The 23,165-nt window shown below is 30.6% G+C and overlaps 1 protein-coding gene across 1 annotated transcript; it reads left to right on the top strand.

The window, feature by feature from the left end:
* Positions 1 to 1,474: 1,474 nt before the first annotated feature.
* Positions 1,475 to 14,978, top strand: LOC134712092 (homeobox protein OTX1-like). The gene is made up of 3 exons (XM_063573246.1): positions 1,475 to 2,080; positions 4,851 to 5,056; positions 14,323 to 14,978. Exons 1-3 carry the CDS (start codon positions 1,876 to 1,878, stop codon positions 14,713 to 14,715), a joined length of 804 nt encoding a protein of 267 aa, XP_063429316.1. The 5' UTR covers positions 1,475 to 1,875; the 3' UTR covers positions 14,716 to 14,978.
* The last annotated feature ends 8,187 nt before the right edge of the window (positions 14,979 to 23,165 follow it).

Raw genomic sequence — 23,165 nt, 5'->3', positions numbered from 1 at the left:
TATTGTAAAAACAATAACAAGATGTTGAATGGTGTAAGCATGGTATGCATAAGACCTAGACACAAACATACTTTTAATGGTTGAGAGAAATCATAACGAGTATTTTTCATTTGATAATTTTCTGAAGAAAGAATAAAAAGCATTAACTTAGTCTAACACTCTGTCATATTTGGAAAATATATATAATATGATTACGGAAATTGAAATTTCAAAATTATCGTTTTAATAAATTTTATGTACGTTGCAAGATAAAACCGGATGCTTACAGCCCGTGAAAATTCTCTGGTAACGGATTTCTGTCCAAATATGTAATGACAATATTATATATTTATACGGTGCTTGATTAAAAAAATATTTAATAGCACATAAAATGACATCTGCTATGTACATCCGATTTGAAATGTATGTCCTTTAGATGACAATTGTTGTTCATTATAACTTGGAATAATATTAATACTATCGTATAAATAATCTCAGATGTTTTAACAAATTATAAATGTTTATGTGATAAACGTTTTCACACTACATTTCATTTATGATTATTTGAAAAAGTGATAACATCATATTTGAAATGGATAACATTCAATATTAAAAGGGGTGAAATTTCTAGTCTTTTTTATTAACTGGCAACAGTCATCGATGATATTAAAAAGAATCATGTTCAAAAATAGAAAATATAAGCGATAAAAGGGCCAAATAGTAACCTTTTAGCAAATATTTGTTTCCGTTGTTATAAAAATAAATAAGCATGCGAAAAGTAGTTCTTTTAAATTAGGAAGCAAAGTTCAATTGACGCTTAGAAGTCAAAATAAATACATTTGACAGTAAAGCTAAAGCACTGGCTACCATCGTCAGCACAGTAACGATAGAGATTCGCAGTGTTGAAAAAAGTGGTTGAAATCAACAGCAATTGACGCTATCTAAGTAAACATCTCCATGCTAACAAAATCGCTAAATTTTCTGGGCGTTTTCTGTTGCTTGTCATCGTACCCCAATTTTTTGGTAAGATTAAGTTGAATTTTGTCTATAGGACAAGACACTATTAACCATCTCTTGCAAATAATTCAATTCAGAAAATGTTTTAAGACATACCCGTATTTTTATCATTGAATGTTCGTGTAACATCTATTCCATGTCAGTGGATTAGTCCTAAAGTTAAATATGATATTTTTGTTTTATTTCATAATATATATTTCTACCGTAAAAAGGAAAAATCTTGATTTTAAGATAACGTTTGAGGACATAAAAGAGGAAAAGAGGTTGCCTTGAAGTTTTCTTTAAAGAAATGAAAGATGAATATGGTTCGTCTTGCGTCAAATTGTGATGTTTTGCCCATGTATATCATTTGTGCTAAAACGTCTGGGCGGGGCTTATAATTATGTTTTGTTTTCATTGGTTTAGTTTTTATGGCACTGGCCAAGTTTTAACGGATTTGGACAAAAATCATTGGACCTTTTACAAAGTGTAAACAAATTAAAGCAATAAAACTACCTATTAAGGATTTGTTTGGATTATTTTTGTGAATTATCGATGAATATTCTAAAGTGTGATTAACTGGATACCTGCCGATTAGCTAGACACGTCTTGGTTCTTAAAGTAACCTGATCATCCCAGTATTCACCATAATCCGTAGATCGTTCTTTGTAAGATGAGCCGAATTTAAAGGGAAAATTTAATTTTGTTACCTCAATATTATATAAAATGCTGTAGCTGTCCTTGAATCAGACAGAAGCTTAACCATTTAAACGCAGGAGCAAGTATTAGAAAGCTGCAAAGAGAACGCAAACTTACAAGTTTGACAATTTAAGAAAAGCATCGTGTTCAAATCTAGTTTGTTACATTTTTTAATATTTGAAAAAAATCCTAACACTGAGAATGCAGCATTTTCCTTATCATTACCACAATGAACAGTTGGCGTGTCTTAGGAATTACCAGCTTGGATTATTAGCTGCTAACAGTCAGTCTAACTCTTCTTTGTTCACCATAGAGAACATTCTATCTCCTAGACCTGTCCAGCATCCACCTAGACCGACTCCATTTCAACTACCAAGTATGTCACAACTGCAGAGAGACTGCTTTGGTAAGTATAACAACAAAATTAGTATCTCGTGATCAAAACTGTTCCTGCTGATTGTATTATACATACTTTGCAATGATTCTACGTTTTCAATATTTAAAAATACCCAAGATATTTTCAGTTATTATGTTTAGTGCCACGATTGCAGTAATCTTTGTCGTTTTAATAATTATATCAAAATAACACATTTTATCTTTAAATTAAGCATTTTTTAGTGTTTGTACAATGGAAAATGTTATATATATTTCAGTTGTTTGACTCGTTATTTTAATCAAATTATCATGTTTTACACCAGCAATAATAATGTCCTTTTATACAAATATGCAATTTTTATTATCTTTCTTTTTTTACAAATTGAAGAGCACAAATTACAGCCCAACAAACATATTTAAAAGGAAAAAAATACATATTTGAGACCAAAATATATATTATTTAGAGTGAAAAATGTGGATTTTTCCTAAGAATTTAAAGAGAAAATATATAAATATAAGACTATTTAGCTTAGCACCAACCAGAAATAATATACAAGTAGAACATTTCTTAATTCGTATTTTTTTTTAGCGATATATTATCTTTTTATTTTCTTATGCTTATGATAAGCACATCTCTTTTTTTTCATTCGTGTTTACAGGACGATTCACAGTCCTCGTAAAAGATTGAAGTTATATTTGAATTTAATAGTAAAAGAAAATCTTAAGAACAAATCTACTCCTTATTTTTATCTGAATTAAATTTGAATAGAAAGGAAGACTGCTTTTAAGATCAACTTGATAATCTCAATTAATCGGTGTTAAAAAATTTAGAAATTATCATATAAAATTACAGACGCGTTAGACATATATGCACTAAACTGTTCATTGACTAGTCTATAGGATTTGAACGTAAATCTTTTAAATAAGTTGTTTTATCATTTGATGATCGCTCTGATGTTCAACCCGCGGCAAACGCAGATTCCTATCTTAAATTTGGTACGGTGTAAAATCAACATTAAAATTCCACTTCACCGATGTGAAATCAAATTTTATTTAAAAGAAATGAGCGTATTGCTATTGAAAGATTTTAATTTCTATGATAAGATTAATCGCCTCTTATTTTCTTGACTATTAATAATAAGAAAACATGGTTTAATTAAAAGGTGGCCTATTTCCTCAGCTCATAAACACATCCTCAGCTTATTAATCATACGACAATTGAAAAGGTTTTAAAAATATAATAAGTATTCCTCAAAAGAAGTTTGCTGAACAGCTTTTTTATCGTTTAGTGATAAGACAAAATTAACCAAACAAATCCCTGTCATTGAAGATTAACGGTACAATACTGTCATACAAAGTTCATTAGGGATTAGTACATGTCTTTTACAAATTTCACTTTACACCAAAAAATGTCAAATCTGTCATTTTACTTCAATTATATGAAGCAAGATTCAATTAAATTGTTTGAAATAAGCATTACAAAAAATAAACATTACAAAGAGATAATAATTTAAAAAAAATAAGCATTGCACAAAAATAAGCATTAGAAAGTTAGAAAAGCATTTTAAAAAAACACAATATGGATATTTATTTTTTAGTCTTATATAGGGTTTTATTTTTGGATTATTATTTTTTTTCTTTTTTTTTCCGGGATATTTATGCATTATCTTCGATGATATTTATATTACAATAATTTCGGACACGACATATTATATATCAGGGAACAAACCTACTTTTTGGTTCAGTCCATGGTGGCGTTTACGTAATTTCGCGTATATATGAAATGCTACATAGAAAATGATTATCAAAAGAAGAAGAACAAGTAGAATTTTAGAATTATTAATTTTGGGACAGGGAAAATATATGAGACATTTGTACTTTCTCTGTGCACGGATAAATTTATTTTGAATGCAATAACTCGGAATTAACACGAAAATGCATATAATTTTCAGACGAAATTTGAAATACTTCACATGGGTAATAGTTTGGTGAATATATTTTGCAATGTACAAAATGAAATGATATTAGCATACATATAAAATAAAATAGCCAAAAATATTGACCGAAATCATACATCTTTGTTAAGTGTCTATGGAAAGTTAAGATAATATATAAAATTCAAAGATAACTCTTAATTGTCTATAATTATTAAACTGTTAAATATAAAACGGAAAGCTTTAAATGTAAAAAAATATTTTGTCTAATTTGAGGATATTTCCGAAGTTAATTTTAGATGTTTTTTTATGTTTCAAAATGGCAAATTTAAATGTAAAAAGATAACGTAAATATATTCTCCAATTTATGGATATTCCTGTATTTGCAATAAATATTTATCAGCTAATTCTACATTGGTAATTAGTTAATGTTAAATAAAACCTGCTTGTTATTCACTTAATAAAAATAAAACCAGGAACAAATTGCAAGTTCCGGGATTTATAATGATATCGTGTTCTAAAGGTTAATGAACAACTTTTCAATATGTATGCGTTGAAAAAGTACATTCTTTACCAGTCATGGTAAACTGGAATCCGCTTACAAGTATTACGCTACAAAAACTATGAATGTATGTGACATAAACAAAGTGCAGAAGTCAGGCGAGAACTACCGTACAGTCATTGTTGAGATCAATGGACCAAGTATAGTCAAACTAATACTTATACACTCATACATAACACGATATACCTATTCCTATAAAAGGGGGAGGGTAGGAGGGGTCCTGATCCTGAAATCCCAGGCTTTATAAAACGATGCCTGGTTTTTCGTTTTGATTGTATTTTTGCATATTTATTTTTTCCTTGTAGTACGGTATCACTACCCTTTCCATGGGTTTTTGAATGCCCTCGACTTGGAGAAAATGGGACAGAAACGTAAACGGAGACACAGAACAATCTTCACAGAAGAACAACTTGAAGAACTTGAAGGAACATTCAATAAAACCCATTACCCGGATGTGATGTTGAGGGAAGAACTGGCCATGAAAGTAGAGTTGAAAGAGGAAAGAGTAGAGGTTAGTATGTACGTCATTAGGAGATGACCATTACATGTCACAAACTTGAAACAATTTGTTTAAATCCAATGATTAAAATCAAAATTTAATACTATTCTTAAGTTTCAATCCACCTTCAATGGTTCGAATTCAAGTTATATTTCTAAGTATATGTATTTCAGAATATGGTCCAATTTCGATGGATGTGTGTGAGTTTATATAAAATCTTTAAAAATAAGAAATCACTCTATTAATATTAAAAAACATAATGAAAAATCGCTTGTAATCCTACGAGAAAGCGAAAAAAAATAAATTTATCGCTTGTATTTCTATCTTTTGAATTTGATCCTGAAGGATTTTTATTTCCAGACGCTTGAAAACAGTTTCCACGAAACATCATAAATATAAGAAATTACTGACTGACTTAAAAATTTAAATTATAAAATTTGATAAAATTTGATTTCAATATTATATATATTGTCAGATCGGGTTTGGTCTTTCTTAATTTTGGTGAGAAAAATGTTAATCATTTTTGGCCTATATTTAGAATCAAATACTCTGAGCATCTACATTTCACTTATATAATTTATATTGGAATCACGGGACATTTGACATGCGCGGTAGGAAGTCACTAGCGCAAGTAACTGGATGCAGCAAACATACTATTTTACTGGGGTTTTTATCTGACTATTTTAAAGGTAAACTCTGAGCATTAAACACTATCTTCCAGATTAAAAATATGAAATGTTATGCATTATCTTGCAACTTGTGGTTTTTAAAGGAATCATTAACCAATAAAATTCAGTATAATTTTTCAAGCGATATTTTCAAGGTTAAAATAAAATATTTATAATTATCCCTATTCTACTTCAACTCGACTGTTCCTATATCTGGAAAGTTGGACCCTAAAAAGGACACGCCTATATATAATGTCTATAAAAGTACAAAAATAGCAAGAGTACTCTGTTTACCTGATTCATACCGCTGAGACGGTTTTCCCACAAAGTATGCACCTATAGTTAAACTCCGTTACTTTTTTTTTTTATATTTCCTGTCCAGACCCCAGGGACCAGTTTAACATTTGTGGGATTGAACAACCACCATTTTATTTCGTAGAAGGATGTAATGATATAGCTTTGGTATATACATCTGACTTTTGAAGGGGCATTATATGGGACACATTCTATAAATTACCGTCAATGTTTCAAGACCATCCTTGACCATATCATGGTATTTAAAACTGAATTGAAAAGGACGAATTAGTGGATACTCATGAAAAAATAAGATTAATGTAAATACAATAGTATGATTTATAATTTGAGGGCCAATGTGCGATTTATATGCACTTAAAGCAGAAATCTGTTTTCGGTTTCAAGAAATTTTTGCCCACCTAAATTGTTGAAAACAGATATACGAACATTTGGACTTTTAAAACAAGAACAATGATATTTGCATTCTAAATTTTTTTTAAAGTTCTCACGGATCCTTCATCTACTGGTTAAGCGTACTAGTCTCATAATATTAGGGAATACCAAATGCATTCAACTTTAAGGTATATTTCAAAGAGTCAGTCTATTAATGATATGTCTATAGTTTTGCTCAACTCTCTACATTCGACCCTGTTGGTAACAATCATTAATAAGAACGAAGTTTGTGAAAATCAAACAGACGGCAAGCCTAGGTACTTCTTTCAGACGGATAAGAATAAACGTAGCCTAAAAAGTTTTATAACGTATAGACCTGTGAGTATAACAGTAAAAAATTACAAATTTAAGACTGAGCTTAGTCAGGAATTAATGGTTATATTACTCCGCAGTACTATTTCATCTAAGATAAGTATTTGGTAATTGTTTCTCCAGTATACACACCATAGTGCGTGAACATTCTAAAAACTATATTAGAATGATGAAATGTGCATCATCATCCTTTACTCGATATCTCCAATCTATATTATTGTTTGTTACTTTAATAATTAATTAGGCCACCATTTAAAACTTCCACCTTTTTGAATTAAAATCAGTTTCGATTATACTTTAATGAGAACATTACGAAATTTAATGAAACAAAATGTTCATCGGGCTATCACCTGGAACGAGATATGATATTATTATTCCTAATTCATAAAAATGTCGCTATAATTTCAAAGACATTAATGAGTAAAATAGATCCATTTTCTCGACAAATCTCTAGTCAACGTCCTCTTTTATATGTTTGCAATAACTTGACGTTTGTTGTTCAGAAACCGTTTTGGCAAATGACCACTCTGTCTATACCGATTTGATATTTCAAAATGGGATTATCTGCTATTTTATTCCTCATTTGTAAATTATACAGTATTAAAATTACCGGAAAAACATTCTTTTGATCATTAAAATATCATCATCAAAACGGTTCTTGTATAAATATTACCAAGACAAAGAGGCATTAACTAAATTATGAGGTCATACATGTAAAAGCTTTTAAGCCTGGAGAAATAGTAGCAATGAACACGCGGTACAAACATATAAAGTCATCCTTATCTGGAAAATGGGAATAACATGTACATTTCACTACAAAAATAAATATAATTCCTCTAATTTCGGGGGAGCAGAGTATATATACATGTGCTTAATCCAATAATTCAAACGAGTTAGTTAATTTGGAAAAGAAGATTCTCAAATGGATAAAAATAAATGAATGAAATGAAATGAGGAAATATGTCATCGTCACGCAAAATATTTTTCTAAATGTCTTGACATCACAGAGAGCTAAAGCATGATAAAGCATATATTTTTTACCACGTTTAATCAATTTCAACTAGTCTGCATGATCACAAGCCATTTGAATACAAGGAAATACGGGTCTAACACCAGTAAGACATAAGCCAAACATATTTATAAAGTATCATTAACATGTCACCATATTAAGATCTGCAATAATTAAAATTAAAAGGTACAGAAACACTAGATGTCTATAAACAGTCATATCGCGATCGATGGGTAAACGGTATATAAACAACATAGCTTTTAAACTTTTTGATGATGATATTTTAATGATCAAAAGAATGTTTTTTCCGGTAATTTTAATACTGTATAATTTACGACATTCGGTAAAAATTGACACAAATACAACAGAGTTTTAAAACATCAATACAAACACAATGATTAAAAGGCACAGATACAACAACAGAGTTTTGAAACAATCTGATTGCCTTCAATGATTGAAAAGCACTCTCATTACAAAGCGCTAAAACAACTATGCGATATTATAAGACAAAAGACACAAACACAGTTGTACAGTGTTTTAAAACAGCCATACGACCGCATAGATTAAAAGTCACAGACACCATAGAGTTATAAAAATACCGTACAACCGCTATTGATTAAAAGACACAGACAGCATGTGTAATGTTCTAAAACTACCGCACAACGGTCAATGATTAAATGGCCCAGACAACACATAGTTCTAAAACACCAGTATAACCGTCGATGATTAAAAGTCGCAGACACCAAAGTATTCTAAAACAACGGCACGGTCGTCAATGATTAAAAGGCCAAGCAGGCACGGTTTTCTAACACAACCATACAACCCAGTGATTTAAAGACACAGAAACCACAGATTTCTAAAGCAACGAAATAACTGTTAATGACTAAAAGTCACAGACACCGTCATATTTCTAAAACAATCGTATAACCGTCAATGATTAAAGGGCCAAGACACCATAGTGTTCTTAACACAACCATTCAACCGAAATGATTCAATGGCCCAGACACCTTAGAGTTTTAGACAACGTGCATCTGTTAATGATTAAAAGACAAAGACACCACAGAGTTCCAACACAACCGTAAAATCTTCAATGATTCAAAGGAACATACACCAGTTTTCTTAAACAACCGTACAACCGTCAATGAAAAAAAATTCACAGACATCACGGAGTTTTAAGACAATCATACAGCCGTCAATGATTATATACCCAGACAAACAACCAAATGGCCTTCAATGATGAACTTTTAGAACACCTCGTCCTTGCGTATTTGCCAAATAAAAGATCAGTAAATAGCTAATATGATAATACGCCTTACGTGTTACCTCTAGCTTATTATCTGTCTGTTATTCTATATTAAATATTATATTTTAGTTATCGTGTCGATTTTCTTCTTTATAATGAAATCAGTTTAAAGATATTATAATAGTGTTCAGCTGAACAAAGAATTAATATACATAGTAAACCTTTGAAATATGGTCTGAAAGCTACGTTTGAGTAATAAAATACTAAACACAAAAAAGTCACATAAAGAGCATTTGTATATGAATGGTCATCAAAGCAATCGGCACTCAACTGAAACAGCAAATGTGATTGAGCTTTTTGAGGGTTTCAAATGTTTAGAAACTTACGTGGAAACATGTAAATTGTACAATCAAAAAATTTCATTGACATGATATTACTGAAAACGTTAATTATGTAAATTATGAAGGAGACCATGACTAAATCCATAATGGTAACATATGGTTCAAGATGGCGCTTAATAAATACAGAATCAAGGCAAACAATCTGCAATAAAACATAATATTATTCCCTAAATCATGATAAGAACAATATAAATTTAAAATAGACACGATTTTGAAGAACAACAGCATTAGACATTGTTTATTACCAGTTGTGCCTCAATTGGTACTCGTTGTCGATGTGTTTTCTCACACGCTTTGAATAATAGTACATATCTACCAAACATTCAACATACCGGGTTTTTTTTTTTTCTTGTTTTTATATTCATAAATTTGAATTTGAATAAAAACAAGTCCTTTTGTAAAAAGATATTGAGTATTTATATTTCCTAGAAATATGTCGATGAATGCATTTTTTTTTAGAACAAACATTTCCGAACTATGAAGAACTTTAAAAAATGGTCAAAAAAGATGATTATGATAAGCGTGTCCTGAAAGTAATGAAAGAAAGACTTAAAATAGAAAATTTGGAGTCTGACCATCCAATCAGCTTGTACATATCACTTTCTACCGTTTTCAAAATAAAATTTATAAAATACAATTATAACATAGTGTTGTGGTATTGGTTGCTGTATTTTCAGATTGAAAAAAATAGGGTATTTTTTTTTCGCTCATTTTATTTATTTGAATATTGACATTATTATATTCTTATTTTCTAAGATAGGTTTGGAGTTTTAGTAATTTTCAATTTCACATTTGAAAAGTTAAAAACAAATTGCTTGGGATATTAAAAGCAAGATGATTATCAGCAATACATATGATGAACAAGAATTCTTTATTAAATTTATCAATAAACTTGAACTGATATATAAGAAGATAAGGTCTGAGTGCCAACGAAACAGCTCTCCATCGAAGTCGCAATGTGCAAAAGTAAACCGTTAAATATAGGCCAAAGTACATTTTTGTATCTGACCACTTACAGTAATCTTAGAATAATTGAATAAAACAGATTTATAAAAGTGGATTGCTCAACCATATATTATATATTGCTAAAATCATTTTTTGTTGGTATTTTCTAATGTTTTTTTTTCAAATTCCATTTCAATAAACTTTTTATCAAATCGTTTTACTATTGCTTCATTATACATGATTGTCGATTGATGTATAAAGCTCTCATAAAATTAGTTTACGATTGAATCATTTTACAATATTTTCTCTATCAATAAATAGCTAAATAATTAAATAAAAAGCTAATAGAAAGTGTATAAGTTGTTTTTATTTAATATTACAACTATTTCTGAGATAAGAGAAAATATTACAAGATGGCCACCAGTAAATTGTTCCATAAATGCATAAAAATCAAAGATGAACAATCCAGAAAGATTTGATATTTATAATCCAACACAGTATAATCATACAAATGGGAATTGCTTTTACACTGTCCTATCATGGCCACACGATCTCCGAATTACTGAAAACAACATCCAAATCACAAATATCAAAAGATCGGCTTCAAGACAAGCCACTATAAAAGAGAATTTCGTTTAAGTCACTTAGGAACTAACTTTGCGTGGAATATGAACTTCAAATGAGGCTTTTATATTTTATTATTAAGTAAAATAGCTTAACCCTGAAGTGGCTATATATGAAAACGTTTCAAAGAGTTTAGAATTACAGATCATATCTTGAAACGCTTTTCATCGTTACTCGAGAGGGTAAAGACAAAATTTAGAGCTATCGAGATGAAGATAAAAGGATATTTCTTCAAATTACCCATATCAAAATGAAAACATGGATATTATCATAACTTCTATTGTTAAAACTCAATTTCATTTATGATAAACCGTGTAAGAATTTTAAATACATCATCATTTGCGATTATCGCTTTAATGTATTGTCATTGCTAAATGGAAAAGCAGTAAATTAGCATAAAAATATTAAACCTTGATTATATATTAAACGAGACCAAAGGGACGTCAAAAGATAACATCCGTGTGGACAGCAAGCCTTTATAGAATGTAGATTATGGGAACCACCGCCTAAGTTTTCTCAACTTAACATTAAAGTATTACTGAAACAACATACGAGTTCATAAAACTATCATAATACAATATTAATTCTTATAACTTCTAAAAGGACATATGAAAAACAAGACGAAATAGTTCAACCATTTATTGTTGATATTTTCTATCTCGGAAATATTATCGTTATAATCTATATAAACCACGATGATATATGGGATAATACCTTTTGTGACAGCAACCAAACAACACACTAAATCCAGATAAGACATAAAGAGTTGGTTATATTCATTAACATCGTCTGTGTTGAAACTTCGGACTATTAATATCATATTTTTTCAAAGATTCAAATGTTCAGAAAACAATAACCAATCATCGGAGAAAAATTATAATTTGCATGTATTATTTGACGACACTCATTTACGAAAACCATGTGTGGCCTCTACTTTAATTTAACACCATTTTGATGTACTTTTTATGATTTTGTTTTGTTCTATTTTGCACCAGATTTAAAAGTTTTCATGCAATACATTTTACAGACATAATATACTAAAAAAAATGTTTATGGTAATTGTGCACCTGATTTGTTCAACTTCGAATTATTTTATTCTTCTTATTATATTAAATTTATTGTCTATGTAAAATATGAAAGGTGAAAAGAAACTCATAGGAAATGAAGGATGGACCGAATAAAAATTAGCAGTAGCACGTGTTTTATGGTTACATTTGTCTTTTGTTAGTAAGGCATTAACCAATCATAACATCTGATTTACTATGATACACATTGTTAATTCAAACTTTAATTTTTGTACATAGGACTTAAATCACAAAAGCATATCTACGAAAAAGAACATTAAGTTTTATTCTTTATATCATAAAATTATTTTACAATTACAAACATTTATAAGTAAATATTCAAATCATTTTTACCGGTAAATGGAAGAAATCTTTTCAAAAACAAGCGAGTCGTTTTTAGAACTGTTATAAAAATGTCGGTAGTAAATAAAGTAATATATATTTTTTAAACGAAGCTTTCTTTTTGGTAAAATGAAATCTATTAAAATAAAGATATAAAAATCAAATATTAATGAAGTTTTTTTTGGTTGGTAAAATGAAAAAATTCAACAATAACTCACAGTACATGGTTATATATACTGAACAAAGTACTGTAAATAATGTACTTTATGCGTAATCCAGTGCATTTAGGGCCACTGTCAGCATATTAATGTGTTTCTATCTATATTTTATCAAGAAAAATATAATTAAAGTATTAAATAGGAAGCAAAGTATTGTGTTTAGATCTATATTTTATCAAGAAACATCAAAATATCATAACACATGTTACGAACATTAGTGGACTATTAAAAATTGTAAACCTTTGAAAATTTTAATAAATTGTATGTAGTCTGTTCATCCGATGTAATTCTCACTTATCTGACATTTTCTAAATCATTAATCTTGACAAAAGATATATATGCAAGTTTTTTCGTAACCAGTTTTGGGGCATTAACTTTTTAGCGTCTTCTAGCTACTGCTCTTTATTGATCAGCGACAAAATTCACACTAGTGTGAAAAATTATTATTCACCTTAAACTTGTTAAATATGAGTAATCAAATTATTCCGATATGAATCCTGCCTTATATTTGAAATATCCCGGTAAATATTGAACACGTGCTTTGAATTTTCTGATTTCACTGCGCGGAATAAATACGATAAAGTGATTAAGAAACCAAATATGTTAATGTACAATGTCATCCTCAATTATCATTAATACACAAGAAATAAATTGTCCAATGAAAGCTATTTCCACGACTAAGCGTCCCCCGCACGTTATCTCAGATTAACATCCGTCCGTCCGTCATACTGCTTCTCATTTTGACGAATCGTTGTCGTTCGGTTGTTTAGACAAACCGGATTTTGAATGTAACTTTTTGTTCGATTATTTTTTTTGCCCTGAAATAAAATAAAATATTTATTAGTGTTAAAGTATTCCAATTCTCTTAAATTAGTAATGTACTCAGTTTATTCTAACTGTTGAATAACTGGTGAATGAAAATTGCTTCAGTTATTTGTCATTACAAAACACAACAATGTCTCTTTACAAATTTTTAAGAGTTCTACATGGATCCAGAATGAAAAATTAGGTACCTGTATTATCTAGCACTTTTTGACATATGTGCCTCTTTTATTTACTTACTTAATTTAGCTGAAGTTGGTCTCCTTATCATTTTTTTGTTTTACTTTTTTAAACAATTGGTTTTAAAATAGGCAAAGGTGAAGTGCGCACACAAATCTGATTTATCCCATAGATTGTGTACTAATTTTACGTCTGGAACATGTTATTGTTTTTTTCTCCTACTGTGTATGCATCTTTTTTTTGTTTGTGCAGTTTAGAATTTTCCAAAATTTCTATAATCTTTCGTGTATTACTGAAATCTAAAAGTCGTTTATTTCCCCCCTTTAAATGATGTTAAATGCTGTTTACCTGCTACCTTGTTGAAATTACATTAATTCTCATTTTATTCATAGTGTAACTTTAATAAGACGTTTGACTCACAATTTAGCTAAACGGTTTCAGACGAATACAGGGAAGCAGCTCAGTTGTTTTACATAAAAATATGAAAAAGCCATAAAAACATTTCATGGTATTTCGATAATGCTATTAGATAAAAGGTGTTAATAAAAATATAATATATAACTCAGGAGGCTCGATAAATTATGCAGAAAGCAATCAATTTGCGGAAATTGTGTTTGAATTAGATACGACACGTTTTAAGAATTATGAAGATAATGTTTCACATGCAGTAATTGCCATGTACAGTTTTGTTTGATCTTTGCAGGTATGGTTTAAAAACAGAAGAGCAAAGTGGCGAAAACAAAAGCGTGAGGAGGAAGCTGCAAAACAAAAGACAACCAAAACAGAGACAAAAACACAAAAATGTGAAACCGTAGTTAATGATACAAACCCCTCAAATGAGGAGATGGGAGAGGATATGACAATCTCCGTAGATGACGAGGAAAGTATTGTGTCAGACAGTCGGTTATGTTCAAGTTCAGACGAGGAGTGTGGGGACAATGCAGCCTCCATTCCAGATAATGACGTCACAACAGGAAGTGATTTAAATCCACATCATGGCAAATTTCCATTAAATTCAGTATATGAAAGGACAGAGAATGGAAATTTACCGGATAAAACAGACAGTCAGGATGTTAAAACAATGTGTAATTCATGATTTGGTTTTTTTTTCTGGACACATTATCTTGTAGTCATCATTTAATATCCTTGAACACTCTTTAACGGACAATTTTCCGCTTGGCACTTCAAGATAAAATATCTAGTCTTCGTAAATTACAAACTAATTTGCGATACAGCTAATATGCATATAGACATGACTAAAGTGAATGTGGAAATGTTTATGTCGTGAAAGAGACCAAAACTTAATGTGAAAACTTGTATTAAATCATATTCAAATCTATAATAAAAATCAAGAAAATATTTACATGTATAGAAAAATGCTTTTTTTTATAACGTGAAAACTTTGCAATATGATGTTTCGTCTTCAGTTGTGTTTTCATCTCTAATTAGTTTTTGTTGACTGGTTTGTCTTGCTATTTTTTCAGTCCCCATTTATATGGTATTGTCTGTCCTATTTCAAAATATGCGTTGTGATTGCCCCTTAATTAGTGTCGTCTTTCTGCTTTTTAAACTCAAGACTAAAGGAATAAAAGCCATCTTATATTTTGTAGGTTTTTTCAAGGAACGCAAACATTGAATGTTTGCTTTCTTACATCATATGCTATGACTAGTCTCTTAATCCTTTCGTGTAAATTCTTGATTCAAACTAAGTAGTCATATTTAGTTTTATTGAAACCCCATTACTAGTACATGGAAGTTAAACACTGGTGATTCAATTAAGGATGAAGGTTGGTACCTTTTAAAACGTTTAAACCTGCTGTATTGTTTGCACCTGTCCTAAGTCAGGAATGTTCAGTAGTTTTCCTTAGTTGATTTGGTTCATAAGTGCATCTCGTTTTTTTATTTCACTCTCTTGGACATTTTTTTTTTTTGTGTTTGATCTGGTATATACATAAAATCGTTTGATTGAAATATGCGTAACAGCCAAACTTCCAACTTCAAGTTGACTTTGACAGACATTTAAGTTAAACCTTTATACTTACATCAAATTTAAATGAGATAATTGTTTTCATTCCTTTCGGTCACAGGCACTTGTCTCAGAATTTTTTTCCATATATAACACAAGGTACTTAACTAGTCAAATTCTGGTCAAATTTCAAAATTCACAAATTTCAAAATTCACAAATTTCAAAATTTACAAATTTCAAAATTCACAAATTTCAAAATTTACAAAATTAACGACTTTTCTGTAAACTGAAGACAATGTCAAATCAGAAGACTGCAGACCACTCGTTAGTTCATTATTAATCGGGGCGTTTGATTTAACGTTCTGAATTGTTTCGAATTGTCATCTCGGGTCTTCTAATAACTGACCATATGTTACAAATTTTTCTCACCGGTGAAAACTGTTCTCGTTCACATCATTGTCCTTTGGTATTTAATGGAAAATAGTTACATGAGCCAATAAGAACTAAGACTTCAGGCGGTGGGATAAAAAAAATGCTGACATAATATATCTACGGTTGAGTCTATAGAATGATAAAATAAAAGTAAGCATATTACGCTATCTGTCTTTGAGACTGGACAGCTAAAACAGTGAGCATACAGGACAATTAAAAAACAAAAGATAAGCACCAATCCACAAAACATAACACATAAAACTTAAGACTGAGATACTCAAGTCCAACATAATTTCGAAGACAGGAACTATACTCACCATCACGTATAATGTGTTGGAACCTTGTTATATGACCATGTCGTTTTCTACTTGGAAGTGTTCCAAGCGAGGATGACTTTGTGTTCGCAAACTATTAGGTTTTTTTTATATGGTTTTACAACTATGAATGCTGCAAGGACATTCTACTTTCACATAAAACTATAAAAAAAAACCAGGGCACTACAAAGACTGCATGGAACGGATGTAATTATCGAAGATCCCACGTATTTTTAATTTTAGACCCATTACAACTGCGCAATTAAATCTAAATCTATCAATGCCCTAGATCATTGAAAAATATTAAAAATGCATGGTTTTATTACAATAGTATTTCATTCAAATAAAATTATAATTAAAAAACATTGCAATATTTCTAATAAATGTATCATGTATCAATTTTCAGAACTTGTTATTTTGAAGAACACTGATAATCCGATTCAGCAGGTCAAACTATAACAAAGCTGGGTATATTCATTTGACTTAGAAGCGTATTTACTTTTAATCTTAAACAAAAAAGCAAGATGTCGAGAGCTGGGGTTTGTGGGTTCAATTCCCGATGAGGCAACTCTCAAAAACTGTTTAGGTTCAATTCCCCAATCTTTTGAATAGTTATTAACAGCATCTTCAATAGGCAACCACGGCATTTTAGAATTAGCAAAGACTTGACAAGCAGAATCAGAGTAATTTGAAACCGTATCCATTTCGTTTTAAATATTTAGAAAATGAAATTCAATTTTAACAAAGCTTAGAAAATATATTAAATGTATTATACGAAGAAGCCATTATTTTTTTGCCTCGTCACTTCATGCCAAAAATAGAAGGCTTTTTTTCAACTGCATTGTATGTCAACTTTTTACATTACCGTAAACTATACCTTTTACTGACATTTCTAAAACAGGACTAGAAGGACGGATGTATGTTCTGCACAGTGTACTATATTGCTGACATCTTCAAGTTTTAAGATGGAAATTGAGAATCAGTAATTCAAACAAATGTTTTCTACGACATCTACTTGTGTTTGATCTGCAGTAAGCGTATATTTATATAATAAGACGTGTCATGATTGGAAATGAGACAGCACCCGTCAATTTACATAATGTCCGTATTGCCCTATGTTTTGCAGAGGAAATGCACATTTCTTAACGTCATTCTAGATTTCAGACTCGACCATTTAAAGTGTATAAAGTTAACATTTTCTTATCCTGAATATGCATGATATTTTGATGAGATAACTTTAATAGCAACCTTAAATTTTTGACATAAAGTTACCATCTAAGTTTTTTAGACTGAAATGGGTTTTTTTTTCTGCTGGAAAAAGTAAAAACATATATTCATTAGTTTTATCGTCACCCATCCTGAAATGCTGAAATATCCCGCCTGTATTTAAAGTTCATTATACAAAATAGATAAATATAAAGTAAAGCAGCAGTACCGCAACAAATTAAATCTTCGTATGATTATAGAAGAAGAACATAAAGAAACATTATAGTGTCGTGACAGAACCTGTCTTTTTATTGCAGAAATAATTTTTTTTGTGTGCAAAAGGATGATACCTTAAATTGTTCATGAATATTTAAATATACAATTTCTTAAAGAATTACACATTAATGCCAGTTGTTGATAAAAAAGATATGTCTCTAAGAACAAGAATTCCCCCGCTCATGATTTGGATTATCCCATTTAAAAAGATGGGCATACACAGTCCCAGGTTAGGGGAGTGTTGGAATCCCGCTGTGTAACCCCACATCTGTATGTATGTGCTTCCCCCCAAGTCAGGAACGTGTAATTCAGTGGTTGTCGTTTGTTGCTGTGTTACACATTTGTTGTTCGTTCAATATTTTGTACATAAATCAGACAGTTTAACAGTTTTCTCGTTTAAATGATTTAACATTTGTCCTTATGGGGCCTTTTAAAGCTGACTAAAGCTGGTATGTGCTTTGTTCCTTATTGAAGTCCGTACGGTTACATGTAGTTGGTGATTTTTATGTCATTTGGTCTCTTTTAAAGAGTTGTCTAATTGTCAATCACACCTCATCTTCTTTTTATAATAACTCTAAGAACTGTTAGGGAATTAGAACCCTTTGGTCTCTATCTACGTGTTGTGTTTGTTAGCATTGAGAGTAACTTAAGGGCATACGATACAGTTTTGATCCTGTATTTACAAGTTCATGAAAATTTGCATATAGGCTATTTTTTACCTGATTAAATCAAATATGTAAAAAAAAATATACCTTCATGTGCTACTTTTTGGGTAAAATGAGGTCGAAATTTTGTATATTTGCTCAAAATTCAGATTTGTGGCCGTAATTTCTTTTTCGAAAGAAAGACATAACTTTTTTGTTATAAAAGATAAACACAAATTTTTTTTGGTTAAATAATCGGTAATTTCTGTTTTTTATAGATATTTAAAAAAAATATGCAATTTTATAGGCAGAAATAACTCATATTCATCAAATGTTCATGAATTGAGGAAAAAACGTCATTTTTTACTGCATGTTTATCAAAATTAAAAAAAATCCTCTATTTACAGTTTTATAAAATTTGGGTGACATAATTTCCCGGCAAAATGAAACAAAATGCCGTTTTGAAAAATAGGGGTCCATGAACTCGTTTTCAAATTAAATCAGTTTGAATGATAAAAATCAGTCGAAAAATGCATCTTTTCCCGATATGTCACAGTTTGACGTCGCGAAAATAACAAATTACGTTAGCAACGTCATTACCTTCCCTGTAACTGTATCGTATGCCCTTAAGGTGGTAGACCTAGGTTAAGGGAAATAACTCTTAAAATCATCAGAACGTTTGTGTCAGCCATTTTCATAAATATGTTCTAAGCTTCTAGGATACATAGATTATTTTCAGTCTGTTTCAGGTAAATGCTTAAAATACATTAATAAAACTTGACAATTACAAACGCATCACTGAATTAAAGAGTTATCTCCCTGGACCAAGGTCTACCCCCTTAAGTTAGAGTGAGAAAACGACAAGGAATACAATTTTCAAGGTTTCATTAGGGCGTACCTTCAGTGTCCAAATTCGAAGACTGTCTGCCTGTCTGCTTATTTTGGTTCTTAACATTGTATATAAGTTGAAAAAAAATCAGGATGAGGTAAACTTACAAGTAAGAGTGCTGACACGAATATGGAACGAACAGAAAGTCGGACGGACGGAAGAATGGTCAAGAATCACACTTTTAAATGCACCCTTTGTCTACAACGGTGTCATAAAAAACTGAAGTTAAAAAATAGTGATCATAAAAGTTTATGACTGTCTATCTGAACAGATAACCGCTATATCGTAGAGGTTATCGGAAAGTTTTGGTTACCTTGGAAACAAATATAGTACAAACATTTTGAAATCATAAAGCCAACATTCTGATGTATCTTATATTTTTATATAAAAAAAATAGTAATAAGAAAAGCCACCTTACGATTTTAAAGGTGATGTTCTATAGTTTGGCAAATACAGTTTTGCTTTTGATCATGTTCAGATTCCCCCATGCAGAGTTGGGTAAACCATCTTGTCAAAGTCTGTCAACTGCTTGGGTTTTTTATTCAAAGAGAGACTACTCAATTCAACCTAATAATCTATAACATAAGTAAATTTCATATCGTTACATTATTATTAAATTAGTATTCCAATTCTCCTATTTTTATCATTTTCATTTTTTGATACAGTAATAGTTTTATAAACACTCAAATCTGATGAAATGCCAAATTAAACCACCAAAATGAATCCAAACCTTTTATTTGTGGTATTGAACATTGTTGTACAATTTCAGAGCAAATGAAATACTTATACACAAGTTATTATCCTGAAATTAGAAAAATGCTTCTTTTGGGCCCTTATTTCCAAACGGTTGGAACCATCATCTCCAAAATTTGTCCCAACCTTGCCCTTATGGTATTGAACCATCTTATTAAATGTCATAGAGATCCATTCCCTTTAACTAAAGTTATTGTCTAGAAACTAAATGTGTCTTCGGACGACGAAGACGACGACGACAACATCATACCATTATACGATCGCAATTTTTTTTTGCGGTCGTATAAAAAAAGGAATCAACTCCACGCAAGATCAGCCTAAAGGAAAGAGATGTTAACATAAAGAGAAAAGTTGTTCTGTGTGTCATACATATGTAAAATTGTATTCTTCTAATACCTAGATTTAAAAGCATAGTTTACACAAAAAAATAGATAATAGTTTAATTAAAACTCATTTGGACTAAGGATCCACATGAGCTGAAAGTCTCTATATACTGGTCGTGTTCTAACATAAGAACTCTCTAAATCGTCATTCATAAAAAAGAGAGGTAAAAGAAAAACAAAGGATATCGGGTAATCAATCAATGGCACAAAATCAGTACATGCACAGCAACAACAAAAACACACAAAAAGCAAAGAACAGCGCTTATATTGCTGTTCTTCATCCCAAAATAACAGCGAGGCCTTCACCACGGAGCGACAAAAACTCTCACCTTTGCATTTCGGCAAAATTGATTTAACAGAATCCAAGAATTGATCCTGTTGGCCATTCAACAATCAGATGCCAATCAGAACAAAATTAGGAATTTTAATAAAGGTCTTTGATTACACTAGCTCTATCAAATTCGCCATGCTAGTTTCAAGGGGGGATCAGCTAATGAATATATCACAAAAATGAGGAAGAAGAAAAAAATAAGACAATGAAATAAAAAATTGTGTAGCCTTGATTAAGTTTGACTTGATCCAAATGGAAATTAAGTAGTGCTTCCAAGATTGATGCACTTCTACTAGCTGGCAATGATGACCATTGGAAAAGCTTCAAACTAAGTATATATATATTACTAGTGAAACAAATATCAAGCTTTCAAAAACCGTTCAAGTGGCATTGAAAGATCTCGATGTAATCAAAGCTTGATTTCATCTTTACACGAGACAAAATGTAATGTGTTAGAAATATAAGAAACACCAAAGCACCCAAAGGAAATAAAGGCGACCGTTTGCTTGCCAAAAAAATAATTTTAACACAGAGATGTCTCGCTTGCACTTTAGCAAAATCAAAAACCGCAATAATTTTATATAAACTGCGATGATTATATAAGAGTTGGATATCCATTCAGATCAGGAAACTTCACATCAAACAATGTGATTACTTTAAATTCAGTATACAATGGCTAAATAAATCCTTGCAAATGGGTTACATGTAATAATAAAATAACAAAAATACCAATGGTCTCGTACAAAAATTCTTAACCATATTTGATATAATAAAATTTGACAAGTCAATGAAAAACAATTCAGTCACATAATCAGTTAAAACAAAACATTCCCCTTTGATCAGCGATAAAAAGATACTAATGGTGTAACAGCAATTCAAATAGCAATTGTTAAGTAAACGTACAGCAAATATGATTAAATAACATACATAAAAAGCATTCTGAGAGTATGGCATGGCAATACATAGTCCCCGAACGGTTAAAAAAATATTTGTACTTGAACAAAATGCTAGCTTCATCTATAACTTGTGATGGTGTTAACTTTAAAAAAAATAGTAAAATAAATGTATTTAAGAATAACAAAAATAAAGTGTGGAAAACTGAATATTTGAGTGAATTGTCGAAGTCCAAGGCCCATAACTCTTCCAAAACATAACCCGAACAGAACGAAATTTGAACTTGATCTGTAACTTGTTATGGTAAAACAATAGACTTAATATACAATGAATTTTTAAATTAAGTTTGATGAAAGGGAATGCGGGAAAACGTATGTGTCCCCATCGGCTTCGTCGGTAGGGGATTTAAATGAAAGGGGAATGTGTATATGAATGATCTCCCCGTTGGCATATAACGATATAAAGGGGCATTACTCAAGAACAATAAAAGTGATGATCCCCAAATTCGTACTTGATCTATGTTTTATGGTAATAGGCATTGTGTAGTTTCATAAGTTTCATAACATTTGGTTTGGGCAAACTTAAGATAAGAGAACGGAAACAAAACATTACATTTGTAAAAGGGGCATAACACCAGATAGGTAAAAGTGACACAACATAGTTGGAGAATGTAAACCAATTTCGGGACCTACGGACAGACAGACGGAGGTACAGACTGACGAAGGTAAAACGCAATGCCCTCTCCGCTGCGGCGGGAGTAAAGAAACTATAAATAAAAGTCCAATGGCAGTTCTTCTTACAAGTACATTTTATTCGAAGCTGAAACTTTGGAATAAAGCAACACTTCCGAAGTCAATGAAGCATGGATAATGACTATGATAATATATATAAAGTATGAAATTTGAAGACAAAAATTCCAAAGTCACTCATGTCTATGGGGGACAGAGCCTCATATTCTTTCCGAAACTAGAGGACTATGGGTAATCTCATTGTTCGTACACCAAAATGAAAATAACGTTACGTCATTGGTTGAATTTCAATTGTTTAGAACGTTTTTAACCAATCACAACGTTTTGGTGTACGCTTTTCAATATATTACCCAGAATGTATTTGATTACGAAACGGCGAATCGAACTAAGCATAAAACATAAAAGTGGATATCAATAATGTATGTATACATGAACCTCGCCTTAAGGACATACGATACAGTTTTGATCCTGTATTTACAAGTTCACGAAAATTTGCATGTAGGCTATATTTTACCTGATTAAATCAAATATACCTTCATGCGCTACTTTTTGAGTAAAATGAGGTCGAAATTTTGTATATTTGCTCAAAATTCAGATTTGTTGACGTAATTTCTTTTTCGAAAGAAAGACATTACTTTTTTGTTATAAAAGATAAACACAAATTGTTTTTGGTTAAATAATCGTTAATTTCTGTTTTTTGTAAGTATC

Source organism: Mytilus trossulus, chromosome 3 (genome assembly GCF_036588685.1).
Source record: "Mytilus trossulus isolate FHL-02 chromosome 3, PNRI_Mtr1.1.1.hap1, whole genome shotgun sequence".
Classification (NCBI taxonomy): domain Eukaryota; kingdom Metazoa; phylum Mollusca; class Bivalvia; order Mytilida; family Mytilidae; genus Mytilus; species Mytilus trossulus.
The sequence above is the reverse complement of the archived record's forward strand: the minus strand, read 5'-3'. Positions and strand labels throughout refer to the sequence as shown.